General features: G+C 47.2%; 1 protein-coding gene across 1 annotated transcript; it reads right to left on the reverse strand.

Annotated features, from left to right (window-relative positions):
- Positions 1 to 257: 257 nt before the first annotated feature.
- LOC120685053 lies at positions 258 to 2,741 on the reverse strand. Its single transcript, XM_039966897.1, has 6 exons — positions 2,660 to 2,741; positions 1,480 to 1,594; positions 1,016 to 1,197; positions 796 to 947; positions 477 to 639; positions 258 to 406 (listed from the first exon to the last, which is right to left on the reverse strand). The coding sequence occupies exons 1-6, from the start codon at positions 2,739 to 2,741 to the stop codon at positions 258 to 260; spliced, it is 843 nt and encodes a 280-aa protein (XP_039822831.1).
- Between the last annotated feature and the right edge of the window lie 11,522 nt (positions 2,742 to 14,263).

Below are 14,263 nucleotides of genomic sequence, written 5' to 3' on the forward strand. Positions count from 1 at the left end.
TTAGAGAATCGCTCCTCCGAACAGCCTACGACAACCCCATTGCGAATAAAGGACAAGTTCATAGAAGGAAGAAAGGATTTAACTAATCCTAAAGCATGAGCAAGGTAGTCCCTAGAGGTATCAGAGAAGAAGCTGCTAAGCCGCTGCGGGGCTTCACGAAGACGATCTAGTAGGCTCTTCTCGCCAGCTTCTTCATCCTCCACCATATCGACGACTACTTTAGCCGCCGCTTCAAGATCAGCCAGCTGCTGGGATAGTTACCTGATCTGCTTCATATCACTAACCATCTGCTTGTCAGCATCATCTTTGATCTTGGTCAGCTTCTCCACAGCATCTGCGTGACGATACACAATATTGGTCAGATCAGTCACCTCATTATCCTTTCGCAACAACAAGCTCTTAAGCTCTGTAAAAGCAAGGAAAACATGAGAACAGAAGAAAACTACTCGAGGGACACAGAAGAAAGAAGAAAATACCTTTCTTCTCCTTGGCAGTAGCCTTGACCTTCTCCTGCAGCTTGGAGGTGTTATCCTTAAGAGCAGAATTGTCCTGCTCCAAAGCCTCCACCCGAGCCTCCAACCGCTTGATCTTTTCTGACTGCTCCTGAGAAGACCTCTCAAGAGTAGCCACCTTCTCAAGCTGCAGAGCTTGTCAGCCGTCGACTGGAGACCCTCTCTAGCCCGCCGAAGGAACTCGGCCTGCTCTGCCACTTGCTTGGACAGATCCTGTCAATAAAACAAAGTCAAGATAGAATACTCGACAAATTCAAATACTCAAGCACAGGAAAACACTTACAAGAAGGGAGGCATGGCAACCCAAAATCTCCTGGGCATAAGCAGTCGATCCCTCGACTGGCTTCTCCGCCTCCTGCTGCACCACATCCTGCAAGGAGGGATCAACTATGACAGTGGCCGAAGGACTCTTCGGCCGATCCTCAGACTGCTTATCTGAAGCACACAAAGTCAGTCAGTCAAAACTCGACAGAAAAAGAAGTCAACTGCACCAAGACACCTACCAGTGCCGGCGGCAAGGGACTTCCCGTCCGCCTCACCAAGGGCCTGACTGTCTACCGTCCCGGTGGTAGAATCAACCAACCGATCACCTCCCCGTGACAGACTGGGAGGCAACTCGGCAATCTTCTTTAGGGCATCGTAAATACCCTTCTCCGAGTCATCAATCCCGAGAGCATCCGGATTGCTACAAAAGAAAAGAAGTACTCGACACTTCAATCAAAGCACCAGAAGAGCAAATGCAAGAAGTTGATCAAAAGACACACTTATCGAGGAGACTACTTGAGCATGAATTTCTTTGCCCTAGTAAACTTCGGGACAACAACCTGTCCCGAAGCACTCTGCCCCCTAGTAGAGCCACTCCACCGGACTCAACCGGCGCAGTGGGAGCCGAATCAGTAGAGCCCACCGTCTTCCTCTTAGAAGAGGAAGGAGGCCTAAGAAAAAAAGGGTTCCAGGTCGTACTCACCTATCACTACTCCCAGCAGAAGTGGCACTCCTTTTCCGAATCCTCACAGATTTGACGGCCGGTTCATCCGCCGCCCGCTCCTGGACGTCCGATGCCGTCCGACTTGCCGAAGGACCTGCAAGCAGGATTCATTTGCGATCAGACAAGGATTCAAAGGCAATTTGAAATAAAAAATGCAAGACAAAAGAGGTCAAATGCACACTTGAGTCAGTATGCACTAAAGGCCCATCTTCAGGCAGCGGAGGCCTACTTTGAAAATTTTCGGGATTAATCTGCACGAAAGATACCGATCAACTCGACTACTCGACAAAAAGTATTCGAACTACACTTCAGTCGACTACTTGCAACAATACCTCCCGAGGACACCTGCCAGTGCTGAAACTCCCAGCAACATTGGCCGTCCCTGGAACGTTCCTCAGCAGTTCCAACACCCGATCCTTCAGATCATCCTCAGTAATCTTAATTCGGGTGTAACGGGAGGGATTTGCCTCTTCTGTATATTGAAAGCCCAAATTGACACGCTGTTGCAGCTGCTGGATCCTATGCGTCGACCAATGCGCAATCACAGATGCCCCACAGATCTGATGATCTGCCTTCAGCTTTTCAATCTCCCCATGGAGAAAATTAACTTGGTCCCCCTCGCTCCCCTTGGAATTCCAATTCGACTTCTTCACAGGGGGACCAGGAGTGCGAAGAGGAAGAGAAGAAGAAAGGTTCCTAATATAAAACTACATCGACTTCCACTCGATGACCTTGTCACTCAAATCATAGGGAATATACTTGGGTTTCCTCCCCTGACGGAATTGCATCCCGGCTCCTCCAACTACATCCACTTTTGATTCATTGGGATGAGGCTTCAGATGGAAGAAATACTGAAACAAATCGAAGTGGGGCTCGATCCCCAGGATGGCCTCACACAGATGGACAAAGATAAAAATATGGAGGACAGAATTAGGGGTCAAGTGATGCACCTGAATCCCCCAGTAATGAAGGAGGCCCCGGAAGAAATTGGAAACTGGAAAACCGAGGCCTCGAAGAACATAAGGAAGGAAAATGACAGATTCATTCCCTTCCTCTCAAGGAAATGACTCCCCCACAGATCCACGCCAATGGATCACGTTCCTAGGCTGAAGAAGATGACTCTCAACCAAACTCAGAAGATGAGAGTCGGTACACTTACCCGACTTCCACCCATGGACTTCTATCTCGCCAATGGCAGCTTCATCCGCCTTTCCCTTCACAACAGATCTCTTCAGCACCATTGAAACAAGTCTCTCTCACTTCACGCTCGGGGGCTAGTGGTGGCTAGTTTCTCGCGGCACTTGAGGACGAGAGCAGATGAGTTTGCGGCAGCCGAGAACAGAGGAGGAAAGCGTGCCAACCCTAGATTTACCCGAACAGTTAAATAAGCACAGACATGGGCAGTACGGCAAATAACAAAGAAGTTCAAAGACCGGGAACCAACTTCTCAGAACTACTTCAACCATCAACTTCGGGATTCACTCCAAAGACAATCTGATTACAAGGATTACATCCCAACTCAAGAAAATATACAGATCTCAACGGTTTCACCACTCGAAACCACTCGATCTCAACTACAAAGAGGACAACCCAAGAGCTGATACAAAGATACAAAGCTCGTTACTCCCAAAAGGGAATAACCCAGATACACTTAGGGAGGAAACAACTTGTTGTAAGAAGATATGGATGGATCCAGAACATCGCAAATCCTCTTCTTGCACCTGCTCTTCTCCCTGATACATTTTTTGCAACAAAAACAATGCCATCTCTCTAGAAGCCATCGAAGGGGAGACAACCACAATCCCCACCCAAAAAGGATTCTAAGACGGCTTCCACCAACTCTCTATCAAGACAACCAGGATGGCTACGATGTGAGGAGCAATGGTGGTGGCCTGAGAGATAACAAGTGTTTGTGCTGCTCGCAAACACTCTTCTAGCACCTACAAGGACAAGTCGAGTACTCTCATCAGGAGGTCAAGTACTCTTCATCGAAGAACACCACTTGAAACCCATGACCAAAACTGCAAGAATGAAGATTCAAGCGCAGCAGACCATGCTTAAATAGAAGGAGCAGCGGAGTCACAGCTCAGCCCGTGACATCCAAGGACAGGGGTCTCACGGGCAAAACAGAAAAGATTCTGCAGCAGTACTCGCCACGTGAACCCATGGGCAAACAGTACACCGCACTGCCACCTTTTTCAGAAGATTCGCTGCAGCCCAGATGACTTCAGAAAGATCTCGAAGAGGACAAAACATGATTCTCCTGGACCCTTAAACCCAAATCAAGGTTTTGAATTCAAGGCTCGGGGGCTGCAGAATACGTGTCATAAACAATAACTTTTTTTTCGAAAAAAGCTCCAGACTTCAGACGGAAGGTTGAAGAACCCAGAAGACTAAGCTGATCCTCAGCCTGATCCGTTGGTTCAACCTAAGGCTTGGGGGCTACTCCATATGGAGCGCGAGTACATCGCGCACCATATCAGAAGAAGAAATTCGGGGCTAGAGCACCTCATAGCCTCGACGCAGCCAAAGAAGCACTCGGAAGACTATTCGAGGTACTCAAAGGACTCCAAGCCTGAGCAATAGACTCTAGAAGCACCCGAAAGCACTCGATGGACATCTTCAGAAGTACTCAACGCCTGCAGAACTCGACTACGAAGAGCTCGGGGGCTTGTCAGACCCGGGGCAGCAGTACTGCTCACGGGCATAGAATATTCTAGAGTAGGGAGAACTGCATGGGTACTTTCTACCTCTACTGTAACTACTCGTACAGCAGTAGAACTAGCCCAAGTACAAGGAAACTACCCGACCCACTCGGAATAGGACTCTAAATGTACTCGGCTGGGACTCTCCATGTAACCCTGTTCCCCCAGACCATATAAGGGCGAACAGGGACCCCTTCAAGACATCGAACAATACCAGAGGTGATAAAAACCACCATGCAGGACGTAGGGTATTACGCTCCGGCAGCCCGAACCTGTCTAAATTCTTGTGTTCCTTGCACCATCGCGTTCTGATCTTGGCGAGTCCCTACTCATAACCACTCTCCTCGGGATAACCCTCAGAGAACCCAATGGTAAAACACCGACAGGAACCTCCTGCCTTCACCCATACTTGTAGATTAGAAACCTTTCACCCTCATCAGCCCCTTACTTGGAATTCGACTTGGTCGGTGAGGGAATTCGGAATCCAAGAACACACGAAAGGTAACTTCCAATCAACTTAATCGGACTGACTCCGAGTCCGTGACTCCGGCTCGCCATGCCAATCCCGGCGCCAAGGGACTGCAAAAATACTGGCTACCGCCCCGGCCACCCGGCAAGACCCTCGACGGCGAGGCCAGGAACGCTGCCTCCACGACTATTGGGAGAACCAGGAGTCTCGGCATCTCCCGCTCGCCTGCCTGGCCATGGAGATCGACGCCATGGAGAGGAGAACCAGGAGTCTCGGCATCTCCCGCTCGCCTGCCTGGCCATGGAGATCGACGCCATGGAGACCAACGAGCGCCGAACGTGTGGCCAACGACTGGTGCCCCAGTGGCTAGCGCACACAGGCCGGCGACTGCAGCATCGCGCCGAGCCCGCGAAGATGGACCCCGCCAGGGCAGGCATCAATGTTGACATTTTTTCCTTCTATAATCATGTCAAACTTGTATCAGCATGTAGGTGCATCAGGTAGGCATTTTTGGTTGTTGCAAAGCATGTTTGTAATCGTGTAGAATCTTGGGTGCCACGGAGACTACACGTGGGCACGCCGAGACCACGTCTTCAGGGTGACTCCCCGCCATGGGAAGCACGCCGAGCATGTCGCACGGGTGACCGGAAAATAAGGCACACTGTGTAGCTACTAACTGTGGCAGGGGATGCAGATCTCATTGGTGATATAGACCGCTCATGTGACAATCCAGTTTTTAGGGGTTAAAAATATAATTTTTGTTTCAAACTATGATTTCCAGAGCAAGGGTATTTTTGTTATTTTGGAAAAATGTAAAGTCCTTTTTACAAAATAGTTTTGCAAAAGGCAAAATTTCAAAATTTATGAGGGGTTAAAATGTATATTTTATTTTTTCACTTTTACCCTCATAAAAAGGTGTTTTTATGCTTAAGGGTACCCTTGCAATTTCAAATCTTAAGTTGGGTTCTTTTGCTTTTTTAAAAGATTTGACGGATTTGAAAATATTTCAAAAACCTTTGATCTAGTAAATATTTGCACAACATGAAAGATGTAGGTCTTGAAAAACTGAACAACTTTCATTTTGGGCACTTTTTTATTTGAGCCGTAGATCAATGGGAAATTTTATTTTTTAGTTTAGCCCCTGGAAGTTTGGAATATTGCAAAACCACCCTTCCTATTCATCTTCTTCCTCTCCTCTCTGCTGAAACAGAGTGCCGCCGCCGCCGTGGCTTCTCGCCCCCAGACTCGCCGTGCCGCCTCGGGTTTCTATCCAACCGACTCCACGAGTCGCCCTGAAGCCCCCGCTGCCATTCCCCTCCACCCCTGCTGGCCTCTTCTACACGCGCCACGCCACCCGCATCCCGCCACCCAGCCGGCCGCCGCGGAACACCTCGCGCCGCCGCCGGTTTCACTTTCCCTAGTCGAGCACATACCCGAGCTCCTCCTCGTACTCATCCCCTTCCAATTCCGGCCTATATATAGCCCAACCGAGCCCTCCTCGCCGGCACACACCGCTGCGCCCCTTCCCCAACTCCGACGAGCCCTACCACCATCAACCCGCAGCCACAATCCCACCTCGGCCAACCTGAACCACTTGATTGCTTCGCCGAGGTCCCCCGAAGTTAGCTCGCCCCTCTTTTTCGCCATTCCCCTACCGAAACTCCTTTGCCATCGAGCACCCCCACCGCAACTTAATGTTCCACTGCCGACGAGCCCCTCTGGCCATCCCACGCCCAACTCAAACCCATCCACAGGTTCGCCTTGAGCTCCTCAAACTCCCTAGCCCCTCAATTCTCCCCGCCGGCGACCAAAGCCGCCGGGATCCGGCCGGAATAGAGCTCCCCTAGCGCTAGCCATGGCAGGGACCTGATTGCTTTGAGTTTAATTCTTCTAGGGCTCTTTCTGTAAAATAGTCAGTCCCTTCCCTTTTAAACTTTGTGAACTTTGAAAAATCCTAGAAAAATGTACAGAAATCAGAAAAATGCCAAATTAATTTTGTTGTGTTCCTCTCAACTAGATCTATAAATTTTCTTACTAAAGTTTTTATGAAACTTTATTTTGTGTACTCTAATTTAATTATTAGCAAATGAGTATTTTATTTATATCTTTTTACCCATAGCTTTTTTATGTTTGATTTTTGGATCCTAGCGTCCTTTTGCCATGTATAGTTTTGTGTGAAATTTGTGGCCCAAATGCTTGATTTTTGCTCGTTAATTCATGTGTTTTGTTTATTTCTAACATATGCACTTGTTTTATTTATTAAAGAATATTTTTTTAATTTCTTAGAGTCATCTTTTTATCATGAGCTCTATTGGTCACAAGTAGGTTATGATAATTTTTAGGAGAATTTTTAGCACTATTTAGTTTGAGTTTTGTATTTTATGTTTGATTTAGAATATCATCCTTTATGTTTAAGTGTAGATTGCTTTGTTATTCCATGAGATCATGCCCTATTTAATTTGAAACCCTAGTTGTTGAATTTTCTTTTGAATTCAAATTTTAGATTTGAATTCAACCCACCCCATGTTCTTGATTAGCACTACCCTTGCTTTTCCTTTATTTCAAAGCATACTTTCTTTGTGTAACTAGTTTTATTATTTCATGAAATCTTTTATGTTTACTTTTACTCTATAAACGATTACCCAGTAAAGTAACACTTTTAAGCTTGGTCTTAAATTTTTACTTTATTGGATAACAACATTTTAGTGAAGGAAAGCTATACTTAAGCACTTCACTAATTTCGACTACTGCATTGCATATAGAAATAGTACCGCTAGTCAATGAAACATACGAACTCATCCAGGAACCAGACGAGGATACTTCTGAAGTCCAAGTCAACATTACGGAAGACGAAGACCTAAACGTGAAACCGAAATCCGAGAGTGAACTACATGAAGTCCAACCAATGTTGTGAAATTAACTGAAGTCACGAACCCAGATTCAGAAGAACCAAAATCCACTGACTCTATAGATTCTACTAAAGGCAAGCCCCGGTGCATAATCCTATTATTTTAAATTATGCAACTATTTATTTGTACATTTAAGTTATTGGAGTTGATTGAAAACCTTAGATGCATAACTCTAGGTTCCTATTGATTGAACACTAGAATTTGAGTTCGAATAGCTGCTATGCTAATAGGACCGGTAAAAGTCGAGTGATTGTCTGTCACTCGCGAGCTTTATAGGAGTTGATTGTTTATTTCCTGCAATCACTATAAGGACCATGGACGGATTGGGTTACAAGTTTCATGGTGGAAATCCGTCTGTGTTGATAAATTTGCTAAGGCCGTTGTGTTTGGTAGTGTTGATTAAGTGTTTGAAAGTACTAGCCACATGCCGTGAATTATGGGTAAGCAGCAAGCCTAGTAACTCCTCGGCCCAGCAAATGGACATACCCCCCACTCTCTCTTAGAGATAGGAAGTTAATTTATAACAAAAGTTTATGCTATGTTGCGCAACAATTAAATTGCGGGTGCAGAGAAGAGCGGTTCTCTGTACTCGGGGAGAGTGGCACTGATCCATGAACTGGAATGAGAAGCCAATGGTTGCTTTGGAGTGACTCAATAGTGCTCCAAGCGTGTGTGTTAGATTTTACCTTGCAAGGATTGAAATTCGGTTCGAACTGTTCTGCCTCTTACGGATATTGAGACTGCTTAATCTCTTTGCCACATAGAGTAAGAAGTGGAACAAAGATGATACTCAATCTTGTTGGATGCAAATAATTTCTCTACATACTTGTATAGATAGGTGCAAACCTACGGCTAAGGAAACTAGAATCTGAAAGCTAAAACTTGAAAGTAAGGATCTACTCTTTATTGCTTTTCAGCAAAATAAACCCCAGAACCTTCACAAGACTTACATGTCTAGTTAAAGGGATGTTATATACCCTTAGTCGGGTCAGCCTTGTTGAGTATTAGTATACCCAGTCTTGCTTTTGACTTTGCTTTCAGGTAATCCTTGGAATGCTTGGTGAGATTGACATCATGTATGGGCTTCATCATGATGTCATATATCGTCGCTCGATATCGTTTTCTTTCCGCTGTTTATAAACTCTGAAGAACTTATCTACTTTCAAATTTCTGAGGTACTTTGTTTAATTTTTTAAACTCAGTTTGGAATAACATTTACTATTGAAGTTTGTATTGTAATCTCTGGGCTCACCTTCGAGTGAGGTATGTTGTTTCGATCCGAAATATAGTGGTGTTATCAGGATTTTACCCGACAGACTGTCAAATTTCTCTTCTTGACGTGCGTGTTAACCATTTTAGCAGTAACAGTAATGGTTAGCGCACTTAAACTGAATTAATTTAGGCGGTTCTGCCACAGCTCAATGCATCAAAAAAAGCTGCGCCGTTATGCAATGAAAAAAATACTCCTCTCGTGTGCGTGTGTGCAAGGCCGCCGTCTCCACTCATGGTGGCCGTGCGCTGTGCTCATCGGTGTTCTAGAGGGTTGGGCTTGCCGGCGGCGATCCTCAGCGCCAACAAACTGGCATCAGATCCTGTTAATGTTCTATAGCGGTTCCATAAGCCCGCCAAGATCACCGGCCTTGAAGAAACCCAAGAAGGAGATGGGCGACGGTCCAAGCTCCGTCCCCGGCGGCGTGAAGGAGAGTTCGCTCATGTGGCCCATGCTGTCGCGCTCCAATTTCTCGAAGTGGGCGATGCTTATGCAGTGCAACTACGAAGCCATGGAGATTTGGGAAACCATTGAGCCCGGCGGCGCAGGTGTGAAGCGCGCGCAGGACCGACAAGCCATGAGCGCACTGCTGCATTCTGTTCCCAAGGAGATGTGGCAGACACTGGGAGGCAAGAAGATCGTCAAGGAGGCATGGGAGGCTGTGAAGACAATGCGGCTCGGTGCAGATCGTGTGAAGGATGTCAACGCCCAGAAGCTCTTGAAGGTGTTCGAGAACCTCCAGTTCAAGGAGGGGGAGACGATCAACCACTTCGGCATGCGCATCACCAATCTCGTCGCCAACTTGAAGACACTCGGCGAGACGCTCGATGACGTGCACGTCGTCAAGAAATTCCTACGTGTCGTGCCTCCGCGCTTCACCAGCGTGGTCGTGTCAATCGAGATGTTCTACGACCTCAAGAAGCTCACCGTGGAGGAGATGACTGGGCATCTGCGCGCCGCGGAGGAGCGGTTCGACGAGAAGGTTGAAGAGGTCACTGACAAAGCCGGACGACTACTGCTGGCAGAAGAAGAGTGGCTTGAGAAACACAAGCACCGTTTCCAAGCAGTCCCCAAGGAAAGTGGCGGTAGCAGTTTCGGCGGTAGCCTGGTGAAGAACAAGGTGGCGCACTCAGATGGCGGCAACTCGGGGCCGGTCAAATTGACCTCCGAGGGCACGCCAAGGCGGAAGGGGCGCTATCGCAACTGTGGCATATACGACCACTGGGCGCAAGACTGCAAGCAGCCGAAGAAGGAGAAGAAGGAGGCGCAGCAGCTGGAGGCGAACGTGGCGATGGGTGGTGCTGAACGGCTGGCGCTGATGCTGGCGATGTGCGACGTCGACATCGTGCACCGGCCAACTCAGATCGTTCATCTGACGAAGAGGCTTATCCCGACGAATGTCCTTGATGGTGTGTGGGTACTGGACACAGGAGCTAGCAACCATACGACAGGGATGCGCTCAGCGCTGACACAGTTCGATGAAGGAGTCCACGACACAGTGCATTTTGGGGATGGATCTCGAGTTGAGATCCAAGGTATTGGATCAGTGGTGATGCAAGGTCGTCAAGGACAACACAAGGTACTGACCAATGTTTATTTCATTCCTAAATTGCAAAGCAATATTATTAGCTTGGGCCAGTTGGAGGAAAAGGGATTAAGGTCACTCCAGGTGATGGGAAGTTATGTGTGTTTGATCAAGAACAAACTCTGTTGATAGCTGCTCCAAGGACTGCTAATAGACTGGACACTATAAAATTTTGTTTAGTACCACTAGTGTGCTTGTTAGCTCAGTCAGATGATAAAGCTTGGCAGTGACATGCTAGATTTGGCCATTTAAATTTCAGAGCATTACATGAGCTCAGTGGTAAAAACTTGGTGGAAGGTATGCCAATTGTGAAAAGAGTAGAGCAAGTGTGTGATGGGTGTGTTATTGGGAAACAACACAGAAAACCTTTTCCACAAGTTTCTAGCTTCAGAGCAGGAAAAGGCTTAGAACTTGTTCATGCAGATTTATGTCAGCATATTACTCCCAAGACTATAGGAGGTGCATCCTATTTTCTGCTGGTGGTTGATGATCACAGCAAGTATATCTGGGTAGAAGTGCTAAAGACAAAAGATCAAGCTCTGGATTGCTTCAAGAAGATCAAGCTCAGAGCTGAAGTTGAGTCTGGTGAATGGATGAAGGCCTTGACAACAGATAGAGGGGGAGAGTGTCAGACCCGGGACAGCGGGACTGCCCATGGGCATGGAATATTCTAGAGTAGGGAGTAGTACATGGTTATGCCCTACCTCTACTGTAACTACTCGTACAACAGTAGAACTAGCCCAAGTACAAGGAAACTACCCGACCCACTCGGAGTAGGACTCTAAACGTACTCGGCTAGGACTCTCCATGTAATCCTGTTCCCCCAGACTATATAAGGGTGAACAGGGACCCCTCCAAAACATCGAACAATACCAGGGGGAATACAAACCACCACACAGGACGTAGGGTATTACGCTCCGACGACCCGAACCTGTCTAAATCTTTGTGTTCCTTGCACCATCGCGTTCTGATCTCGCCGAGTCCCTACTCACAACCACTCTCCTCGGGATACCCCTCGGAGAACCCAATGGTAAAACACTGATAGCTGGCGCCCACCGTGGGGCCTCTCGCCAACGATCGTTAGAAGAATTCGATGGCTTCTTTCGACGACAACCCTGTGCTCGAAAAGGGCACTTCCCTTCGCATCAGCTCTTAGATCTTCATCGCCGATGAATCACGCGGCTTCGAATGCTGCTCAATCGATCAAGATCCTCCAGAAGTTTTAGAAGCTACAAAACAACGAAAATTTGACGAAGAAATCGAATTTCCAGACCCCAACAATGAAGCCCGAATTCGACCCGAATTCAACGTAATCAAAGCCAAAACACTTTCCAAATTGGAAAAGGATTTGGAAAAACTGCTGGAAGATTCCAAGTAGGAAACTTCCACGAACAGAAAGATCAAGCAGGAAACTGCTGGAAGATTTCCAGATGGGACCAGCTCCCTATTTTTCTCGACCATGAGAAAACTTATTCGACTACTGTGGTACTCGATTTCCGGATGGGACCAGCTCCCTATTATCCTCAACCATGAGAAGACTTATTCGACTACTACGATACTCGATGGGACCAGCTCCCTATTTCTCTCGACCATGAGAAAACTTATTCGACTACTACGGTACTCGATTTCAGGATGGGACCAGCTCCCTATTTTTCTCGTCCATAAGACGACCTATTCGACTACTGCGGTACTCGAACTTCGGATGGGGCATGCTCCCTATTTCCCAAGAGGAATTTCTTCGTCCATGAGGCGACAATTAATCGACTACCTCAGTACTCGACCTTCGGACAGGACAAGATCCCTATCTCCCAAGAAGACTTACTCTTCTCGTCTGCAAAATGACGAACTATCTGACTACTCCGGTAGTCGACCTACGGATGGGACATGCTTCCTATCTCCCAAAGAGGACTCATTCTTCTCGTCTGCAAAACAATGAACTATCCGACTACTCCGGTACTCGATCTACGGATGGGACATGCCCCCTATCTTCCAAAAAGATCTCTACGTCCACGAGACGACAACTGGTCGACTACCTAAGTACTCGATTCAAGGACAATATCCAACAAGAACTCAGTCATCGACTGCTATGCACTTGAAGAGAGTATTCGACTACTACAGTACTCGAACAACCTTTCCATCCCCACAAAGGAACTTCTCGTCCACAAGACGCTAAGCAAATCGTCTACTGCGGTACTCGAAGAAACAAATCAAGACAGCCAATGACAAAGGCAACCAGCCGATCGGCCGTCAAATAAAAGGAAAAAAGTACTATACATCACAATGTTAAAAGTACACAAGTGGACTCACACCCACACAAAAGCATATTACAGCAGATTGTTCAAGACTCTGGCACCGGCTCCAAGCCACTGATAACTTTATCATCGATGGGTTTCATCTCCGCAACATACTCAGAGAATTTCTCCTCTGAGCAGCCAATGGCAACCCCATCACCAATAAAGGACAAGTTCACAGAAGGAAGAAAGGATTTAACTAATCCTAGGGCATGTGCTAAGTAGTCCCTAGAGGTCTTGGAGAAGAAACTACTAAGTCTCTGAGGAGCTTCACGAAGACGCTCCAATAGATTCTTCTCAGCAGCTCCCTCGTCCTCCACCATGTCGACGACTACTTTCACCGCCACCTCAAGATCAGCCAACCGCTGAGAGAGCTCTCTGATCTGCTTCATGTCACCAACCATTTGCTTGTCAGCATCTGTCGGACCCAGGGCAGCAGGACTGCCCACGGGCACGGAACATTCTAGAGTAGGGAGTGGTACATGGATACGCCCTGACTCTCTTATATCTACCCGAACAGGAGTATGACTAGTCGACATACACGGAAACTACCTGACCTACTCAGATAGGACTCTAAACATACTCGGCTAGGACTTTCCATGTAACCATGTTCCCCCAGACTATATAAGGGCGAACAGGGACCCCTCCAAAACATCGAACAATACTAGAGGGAATACAAACCACCACACAGGACGTAGGGTATTACGCTCCAGCGGCCTGAACCTGTCTAAATCTTTGTGTTCCTTGCACCATCACGTTCTGATCTCGGCTAGTCCCTACTCACATCCACTCTCCTTGGGATACCCCTCGGAGAACCCGATGGTAAAACACCGGCAGCTGGCGCCCACCATGGGGCCTCTCGCCGACGATCGTGAAAAGAATTCAATGGCTTCTCTCGTCGACAACCCAGTGCTCGAAAAAGGCACCTCCTTTCACATCGGCTCCCAGATCTTCGTCCCCGACGGATCAGGAGGCTTCGAAAGCCACTCAACCGATCAAGATCCCCCAGAAGCTTCAGAAACTGCGAAACACCATGAATTTGATGAATTCATCAATCAACTCAAAGAAATCGGATTCTCGGACCTCAACGGCGAAGCCCGAATTCAACCCGAATTCGACGCAATCAAAGCCAAAACATTCTCCAAATTGGAAGAGGATTTGGAAAAATTGCTAGAAGATTCCAAGCAGGAAACTTCCACGAGCAGAAAGACCACACTTTCAGATTGCATTCGCGTCAAACCAAATCTTCTGAAGAAAAAGTCAACTAGCTTCAAGAAGACTACTCGCAAAAAGAAGCAGTCGAAAAACACTTTTCCGAACATTGATGATATCGATGATAAGATCGACCACTGTCTCCGGTCAGCTGAAGACACTTTCAACATCAACACTTCCTGCGGAGGACTCTCAAACCAGTGGGCTCTGAACTCTGCAGAGCTGGAACAAGATCAAGCTTTCATCAGATATCTCGAAGAATTGGAGGAACCAATCTCTGAAGATGAACTAACCGAATGGTCACATGACATCGACTTGTTCA

The sequence above is a fragment of the Panicum virgatum genome, chromosome 8N (assembly GCF_016808335.1).
Source record: "Panicum virgatum strain AP13 chromosome 8N, P.virgatum_v5, whole genome shotgun sequence".
NCBI lineage: Eukaryota > Viridiplantae > Streptophyta > Magnoliopsida > Poales > Poaceae > Panicum > Panicum virgatum.